The sequence below is a fragment of the Chanos chanos genome, chromosome 7 (assembly GCF_902362185.1).
Source record: "Chanos chanos chromosome 7, fChaCha1.1, whole genome shotgun sequence".
NCBI lineage: Eukaryota > Metazoa > Chordata > Actinopteri > Gonorynchiformes > Chanidae > Chanos > Chanos chanos.
This window is the reverse complement of record NC_044501.1, coordinates 15,481,621-15,490,489: the sequence shown is the minus strand read 5'-3', so window position 1 is coordinate 15,490,489 and position 8,869 is coordinate 15,481,621. Positions and strand designations below refer to the sequence as shown.

Below are 8,869 nucleotides of genomic sequence, written 5' to 3'. Positions count from 1 at the left end.
TGATAACATTTTGAGTTAGCCAAGTGCGCAATCATGTTGTCATCTGTGGGAAATACCATAAGCAAGCTTCAAATATAATGAAAAATTTGCCTCAAATTATTGACTGAATGAGAAAAGATGGCGTGATGTGTTGAACGAGAATCACAGAACAGCTCATTACTGATGACCTCCTCATGCATTCTCACAGTGGTACACAGAGTTTTGTTTTTTTGTTTTTTTTTTTTTTTTGTTTTTTTTTTTCATTTTCATTTTTTTTTTTTTTTTTAACTCTACATTTGAACTGGGGAAGGGGCGTGTTTTCCTCTTTTTTGGGATCTCACCTGTTGATTAAAAAGAAGAAGAAGAAGAAGAGGAAGAAAACCAAGGAAAATAAAAATAGATTCTCTACTCTTTATCTGGTTTTGATACTTTGTGGAAAACAACTTTGTGCTCTCCAGGACAGTACAATTCATCCCAAAAAAAGTTTTCTTTTCGTTGTTTGTTTGATTTTCTGATAAGAAATGAGAGGAAAAGCAGTTGGCCAACAAGAAAAGCTGCTTCGTGATTGCACCAAGCATTCTTTGGAACAAGCAGGATGCAGAGACATACCCTCTCTCTCTCTCTCTCTCTCTCTCTCTCTCTCTCTCTCTCTCTCTCTCTCTCTCTCTCTCTGTTTCCCTTCCTCTCTCTTTCTCTCTCCCTCACTCTCTCCATGCAGCTAGCTAGATAGCTAACTAGCTAGCCAATGCGTTCTCCATCAGCTTCTCCAAAGTTTTCATAAAAATCGTCCTGTCCAGTAAGAGAAGGCTAACAGCATAGCGGTCAGTCAAAGCAAAGAGGCCACCGCTACTGCCTCTGTCCAAAGATGTCCACGTGTGGCTGTCTGCCCTCTGGTTGACATTATCTCCACTGCAGCACTAGAGCTGTGAAGAGGGCAGAGGCTAGCAGAGGTGTCAGAGTCGGGCCCAGGCCAACAGCAGCCGAATCCAACTGGGGTCTCCCGTCGCTTCTGTCTGCACCTACAACGGGCACCTCCGTGCCGACAAAGTCGAACTCAGTGGTGCAACCTTCAGTACAGCCGCTCCCGCTACCAGAACCACTGCCCTCATCACCTGTGTAACACACACACACACACACACACACACACACACACACACACACATAGACACACAATGGTCAGACTGAGATACATTCAATCAATATCTATCTAATTACATAGAATGTATCTCTATTGAAAAGTTTGTATGTTCCTTCTGTTGCTATACTTTTGGAGTTATCACCAGAGCTATGGAACCATAGCTACTAGTAATTGTTTCATAAAAGTGTTTCAAGAGACGCCTGAACAAATGATCTATCTATCCTCCTCCCTTTCATACTGAAACTGATTTATCAAAATAATCATATATATTCAAGTAAAAGAGTGTTATTTCAACCTACATCTTCACTCTTAGCCTTACTTTAAGCATGTCAAGCTTGCCGTACACCCCATTTATTATGGTGCCATTTCCCAACAATGTCAGATAGCCCAGAGATGCAGTGTGGTTCACCCAGGCTTTCTTTCTTTCTTTTTTTTTTTTTCTCCTCTGAATTCTCGGACAGACAGGCTCTTATTTCACTGACACAGGCAGAGGGTCTAGACAGCGTGTGACGCTGTTTGACGCCGCGCCGTGATTAATGGAGCCACTCTGCGGATTGGTGGGGCTGTGATGGAGACAGAGCAATGGCTCTGGGGAATGACAGGGCTTTTCAGCATGCAGGGAGAGCTTCGTTTAGGCATCAGACAAGCTTATACACGCAACTCTGGAGATGATGTTGAATTGAATTTGGAGAAGGATTCATTTCCTCGAAGTAAACTGATGCTGGATATGAATATCACAACTACAAATTACTCATTTGTACCGTGTATAATTCTTTTAGTGTTCCTTTATGTATTAAAAACCAGCAAACCATGAATAAAGTAATGTGCAAAGAGTTTTAGACATTTTTTATGTCTTTTTGTCTCCTTGAGTGCTGAGAAACTGGTGAAAAATTGACGTTACTTTTTTCACCTCTTCATTGGATTTCTTCCATCTCTGACAAATCTCCTTGGCCACTGGACTTTGAGAATAATTGAGATAATCATTTTTTATTGTTTTTTCTTTGTGTAGTAAGTGGATAAAACTATGCCTGAGTTGATCTCATGGGGGAAAAGCTTGTGTTAAATATCTAGCTTCAGTTTAATATCCCCAAAATTTCCTCGATGAGGTAATAATTGATTGAACATTATGTGAACATTATCTGCCATTTTATCTGCCTCAAGTCTGTTTCACCTCATCTTAATTTGAACACATGATTTAAGAACTTGGGAACACCTTTAGTGGCCTGTCTCTCTGAAAAGCTAATCTGTAATCAATTTGTGGAAAGCAAGAGTGAATTAGATAGGTGAGTGACTCACTGGAATCTTGGAAGTAGATGTCGTTGCCATTGTAAGCGTTGCGTAACTTATTGGTCATAACTCTGAGGGCCATGATCTGTTGGCGGATGAAGGTGTCAGGTCGTGTAATATCCACTTCTACCTCAGGGTTAGTCAATTGGTTTGTCAAACCATCTTTCACCACCTCTGGGAAATACCTGTGCAAGATTACAAAAAGAAAAGAAAAACAAATCAAGAACAGCTCATAACCATCCAACCAAACAAACAAACAAACACTGAGCAGAAGTATGACTGTGTTTGATTTATACAGTGTGGCCTACAAGTGACTTTTTTTTTTTTCCATGAAAACATTAGCAATGCCTGTATCTCTGTGCAGCATAACGAAAACAAAGAGGCCACACAAAGAGTGTGTGTCACTTTCCTACACACATTCTGTGTCTGCCGGTCAAACATGCATACTGGAGGAGAGAAGAACTTTCCGGTTTTCTTCACATGTCTCCTCCACTTTCCTGTTTACCTCCACAATAGTGATACAGAGTAAGCAGTGACTAAAGGCATGAGAGGTATGAAGAGAGAGAGAGGGTGACCTTGCATTGAACTGAACTAGCTTGAAGGCAGAGGGTACTTCTGTCAATATAGTGCTTACATACTCACTCAGTGTTTTATACTAAAGTCGTGATTTTCCTCTCAGAGTATCCATGGGTGCACATTTTCTCCAAATGAAAGATTAAATAAATAAATGGAGAAGGCTGTGGCCTTCACAACTGTGGGGAGGTGTGAAATTCATTCTGTTTATAAAATATATATGTTTATATGTAAAATGCCACCATTTTGTTTCTTTTGCAGATGGGAAGACACCTCGTGCTACTCTGACCAAAAAAAAAAAAAAAGTAAATTATGCATAACCTACCAGAGGGATGTTCATCTACTAACTGTTAGAGAGGTGACAGGTAATTGTTTGCATTTGAATGATAATTAAGTTATGAAAGGTAGAGTGCCTCATCTAATGGGAGTCTGCCTTTAATGTAGTCTCTTTCATTTGATAATTGTTACATTTAATCCAGTAATTAACTAATATCGTGACTAGACCTGACCATAACAAAACATGACACACTGAGGGATTTTAAAAATACATTTTTTTTCTCAGATTCACAAAAACTAAAGAGATTAAAAAGAAAGGAAAAAAAAAAGATGAGGTGGAAATGTCCTTAACTTCTAACATGACTCTTGTGGTAGCTATGGAGCTGGATAAAGACACGAATTGAACCGCGTCATTTGGTGCACCATCTGGTAATTTTAGCACTTGGGGAGGGCCAAACTGATGATAGTGGTTTCCTGCCAACATCTCTGGCTGACTGTCAAAAGCAGGAGATGATGATGTTGACTGACACCTCTGAGTTTTTTTTTTTTTTTTCTCTCTCTAACTTGTCCAGAAAAGCAAAAGAAAGAGCGTCATCTTCCCATGAATTTTGACATTTTGGATACAGATAGTATTCACAAACCATCTATATTATGCAGGACACTATATTTCTCTATTTCATTATTTATTTATTTACTTCTTTTTATTATTATTTTAATTCCCAGCTCATTTGAGAAAACCTAAAATAGTGAAAATTCTTCATCAGCTAAAACACTGGCATACTCGATTCAACTACTTTACTTGAAAAATATTTTTTTGGAAGGGATTGTGGATGAAGAGCTATTTTTTTAATGAAATGCAGGGAAAGACCAACAGGATATTTGTAAATAAACAAACAATTAACAGAAAAGTTCTTCAAAAAGCCAAAAATTGAGACCTGGAGACAGCTTGGTAACTCTTACTAGGAAAAAGCGATATCTTAACAAGTGTAAATATCAAGCATGCTGGAGATAAGTATGATATCTTTTTCCCTGTGAGATTAATTATTCTACCTTGCTCTGTGCATATAAGATTATTCAGGCCCTCTCAACACTGAGCTTTGGTTATTTCACTCTGATATGTACAAATGTAGGAAGTCACACATAACATAAAATCTGCACCATTATGAAAATTAGTTCAGACATGTTAGTAACTTTAATCAATATCAAAATATATTTCTTCAATTTAAGAATAAAACATTTGCTAGAGTTGCCTTGTACTAAAACTTTTGAGGTTTGTCCTGTATTGAGAATTGCAAGTTTGTGCATCTTTTCTTATTTATTTTAAGACTTGTCTATTTTGACAATAAGGATTTTTTTTTAATTTTATTTATTTATTTTTAACAGCAAAAGCATTTTATTGCAATCATATAGTTTCTTTCAAATTACTACTACTACTACTACTACTACTACCACTAGTAGTACTATTCATTATCATAGTCATCATCATCATAAATCATCATCAGAAGAGAGCCTGGGGAGTATGCTGATCTTCTGTATAACAGCTGATCTCAGGACAAATGAACTAAAACCATTATCATTAACCCTAAATTGAATTCAAACTCAAACATTAATGTATCCTTTAACCCTAATCAATTTTCACTCAGAAGACAGTTACCCTTAAAAAAAAAAGGGGGGGGGGGGTTCTTTTGGGTGAAAAAGTAGGAATAAACCAAGGTCGCACCGTGAGGCCAAACCGTACATGCTGCAATAAAGTCAAAGTTAAGACAATGTCAAGGGCAGCATTGAACAGAAGTTGGATGTAAAGTGAGGATGAAAAGTTGACCATCTCACCTGCCCTTTGTATGACTGTTCCAACACTGCTCTTCATCTGATTCGCTCACTTTGTTCTCAGCACAAATGCTGTCAGGCAAGGTGGACCAAAACTTTTTGGACTGTTTCAGCTTCTCCTTAATATCAATGACCTGGTGGAAGGAAGGCACAGTAAGTGGGAGTTACAGCAATGGCAGTTTCAATTCAAGCATGAGATATATTGTCAGGTAAGCCCTAATATCTGCACTGCACTTGTGTTGTGTTATTTGTAATTGGCTCAGGCCTATGGGCCAGTGGATATGGATATTAGCCACTGTGCTGAAAACCCTTAAGAAAATAAGGTACCTTAAAATACTTAAAATAAAAACTAAGATTTTATAGAGTTTAGAATCAAAATTTGAATCAGCATTTTTTCCAACTCATAATTCCATTCTTTTCAAGTTAAAACCTTTCTCTTTGCCAGACTTTGCCAGTCTGCAGTCTTGAGCACAGTCAAGCATTTCTGGTCCTTAAAAAAAGTGAGTGATAGAGTAAGAAAGATTATGTATTGGCCAATGAAACCTAGTAGGTATCCCTGTTATATTTTTATATTATTTATGTGAGAACAGAGCAGGGAGAGAGTGGAGAGTTGTATAAAATGGATTGATTTGTCCAGATTACTTTGAGTCTTATCTGTGGCAAATCGCCTTCAAAATGTCTGCCCCTGTTGTTAAGCATGTTATCTCGGATGGTTGTCTACTTGGATGGTTGTCTACTTCACTAGAGCTGATGTTTTTGGTGAAGAACAGATATCTCCCATTCTTGGACATTCACAAATAGGGATTTGTTTTCTGTGGTTACTATGTTCTCCTGTTTCCTTTGTGGTCTCAATGCAGAATAGATAGATAGATAGATAGATAGATAGATAGATAGATAGATAGATAGATAGATAGATAGATAGATAGATAGATAGATAGATAGATAGATAGATAGATAGATAGATAGATAGATAGATAGATCTGCAAACTGCCAAGACACAGCAAGACACTATAAAACTCCAAAGACCGAGAACTGTGAGATAGTGTGAGTGCAACATTCTCAGCTACACTTATCCTCTTATGTGTGATTGTGGCCTATTGATTTTATTAATGAGGCGATCCGCACCCCAGAAGATAGGCAGACTGATGCTTATCGGAGCAGCGGTCTTGACGGTTCTGACTGTCAAATGATCTGTTTTACAGATCATGTACCAGATAAGGCTTGTGCTTTGGATTCTGGTATGTAAGAGAATCCACTTGCTTGGTTTGGCATTTGATCATACCGATAATAATCACAATGATTTGAAATTCATTTTGGAGATTAACAAGAATAGTGTTCTTTTTTTCCCTCCATCTAGGGAGTGTCTTTATCTCATAACATGATCTCTCAGGGAATATAGACATGAACAATAGAATGCTTGAATAAATGGCACACATGTAAAAGACCCTGACCGCACTATTAATGGATGTCAGTTGGACTGATGAAAATGCTTTTACAAGTATAACACAGTCTAGTCTACTGGATTTACTATCCCAGAAACCGGCTACTCTTACCAACAACCTTAGCCCAAACAAATATTGGTTGAAAATCAATGCTGTAAATTAAACGAATACTATTTAAATACTGATATCAAGGGTATTCAGATTAATTACCATAGGACGTGGAGAAAAAGAGTATTACGTGTGCATGTTTTAATTACATCAGCCTACTGAAGCTGATTAACCAAAATTACAAACAAAAAGTAAAAACCGTCTGAAGGAAGTACAATAGACTGCTGTTCCTTTCTATTGTTCTTAAACATACGGGCGCACAGATTACATGTACATTATCCATACACAAATATGTGTATATACAAATATGTCTTTCCACCCAAACCACTAGATGCTGCTCAGCATCTGAGCACAAGAATGAGACAGAGAGAGAGGGAGAGAGAGGGAGAGAGAGAGAGAGTATGTCTCTGTATCCTGAGTTATTACTCCCCTAACACGCCCAGGCCAATGTCGACCATGTATATGAATAAATAAACCCGCTCACGTTTCAAAAGGTGTATTAAAATACATGCTCTCCCCTGAATGTATTAAAAGAAGCCCTCGGAGCAGTAAGTGAGCGACCAGGGAGCAATGAAGAGAGCAAGAGAGTGAGGGCAGTCCGCAGATCATCTGACTATCCGGCCACGCGGATCATTTGCAGACTGGCAGGGAGGGGAGCTGAGGGAGAGGTACCCACTCCTGCACTCTTTGGGCCCCACTGCTGTCAGTGAGCCAGGGCCGAAGTGCCAGAAACCCTCTTCATCCATAAACATAACTCCCTTCGAGTACGCTTGCTCTGTGTGTGGCTGCAAAATCCGAAACCTAAAAATCTTTCGTTTTTGCCCCCAAGTCATTTTAGCCATGTCCGCTGATGTTCTGACTTTAGTTTTTGCTTACGGCTTTACAGTCAGACTTCTTTGTACCTGTATTAATATCTGAGTCATGAGATGAATTAGACTAAACTAAATATATGTCTGTGCGTTTGTTTCACTGGTGAAAATAGTTTCTACAGATTCACTCATGTTGAATTGATTAGACATTTTGAACACATATTTTCTCTCAGAAGTTCCCCTTTGGTTAGATAATAGTGACATAAACAGAAATACAATATGAAAACCACTTGGCAAAATGTATGTTTGTGTCACTGATAAATCATACATCAAAAATAAACAGTCCTTTGTAGATTATTCTGGTTTAAAATGTAAGGGCCAACTATACTTGGCTATAATCCACTATAAGGATGTATGTCAAATTTCTGAGCAAGATTATATTACTTGTTCTAAATATGTCTCCAGGATTAAGGAGTGTCACTTATGCAATCTTAAACCATCCTGTTCTCTCTACCTCACTGGAAAATGGGAAGCATGAAACATCCAGAGACACACACAGCATTTTGGTCTTGAAACAGAGCTATCTTATCTGACTGGAAGCTGAGCTAATAACTAGTCTCATCACTGAATGAATTCTGTGACATTTGTAATGGCTTTGATTTTGTGACATTACCATAAAAAGTGTGCTGCTTTAAAATAGAAAAGAAAAGAAAAGAAAAGAAAAGAAAAGAAAAGAAAAAACAAAACAAAACAAAACAAAACAAAACAAAACAAAACAAAACAAAAAACAAAACAAAACAAAACAAAACAAAACAAAACAAAACAAAACAAAAACACAACAATTCCAAAATCCCATATCGTTCTTTCCAAAAGGGGATTTGGAGAAAAGACTAGAAGGAGAAAATTGTTTTTAGCCATTATTTCAATTATTCCATATTGGGAAATGAAAATGGTCCAATATTACTATTATAAATATCTGTGATTCACTCCACTTCAAACTTCAGTTTTCTATATCTCAAAATTTCGGCTTAGATAAATGTAAGCACTAAATGTTTAAGAAACTACTGTCTATTTTTAAAGTATATTTTCTCACAAAAAGTCATTTTGGAACACTGGCACTAAATTGGACCACATACAGTCCTGTGTCCTCTTACAAAATCCGATATTAAAGACGACTCTCTGATGAATTTTCACCACACTTTGCATGTACTTAATTTGTTTGAAAGTTTGAAATAAAAGCTGGTTTTGAAATCAGTATGTTCCCACAATGAATGCTGCAAGAATCCTCAGACATCGGTTCAAACAAGCCGTCTTGCTTCATTTCTCATGACAACAGTGCGATCCCCTGGCAACTGTGCTCTTTGGAAGTGATGTCAAACGACCGTCGAACCAGCTGAGCAGGCAGGCAGGCAGGCAGACTCTTAGCGACT

The 8,869-nt window shown here is 37.8% G+C and overlaps 1 protein-coding gene across 1 annotated transcript in view; it reads right to left on the bottom strand.

The window, feature by feature from the left end:
• Positions 1 to 357: 357 nt before the first annotated feature.
• The window catches only part of gpc6a (glypican 6a), a 125,421-nt gene continuing 116,909 nt past the window's right edge, over positions 358 to 8,869 (bottom strand). The window contains exons 7-9 of the mRNA XM_030779983.1: positions 5,084 to 5,214; positions 2,414 to 2,589; positions 358 to 1,091 (exon numbers count right to left, since the gene is read on the bottom strand). Of these exons, the coding sequence (XP_030635843.1) occupies positions 880 to 1,091; positions 2,414 to 2,589; positions 5,084 to 5,214 (519 nt within the window). The 3' untranslated portion in view covers positions 358 to 879. The remainder of the gene's footprint in view (positions 1,092 to 2,413; positions 2,590 to 5,083; positions 5,215 to 8,869) is intronic.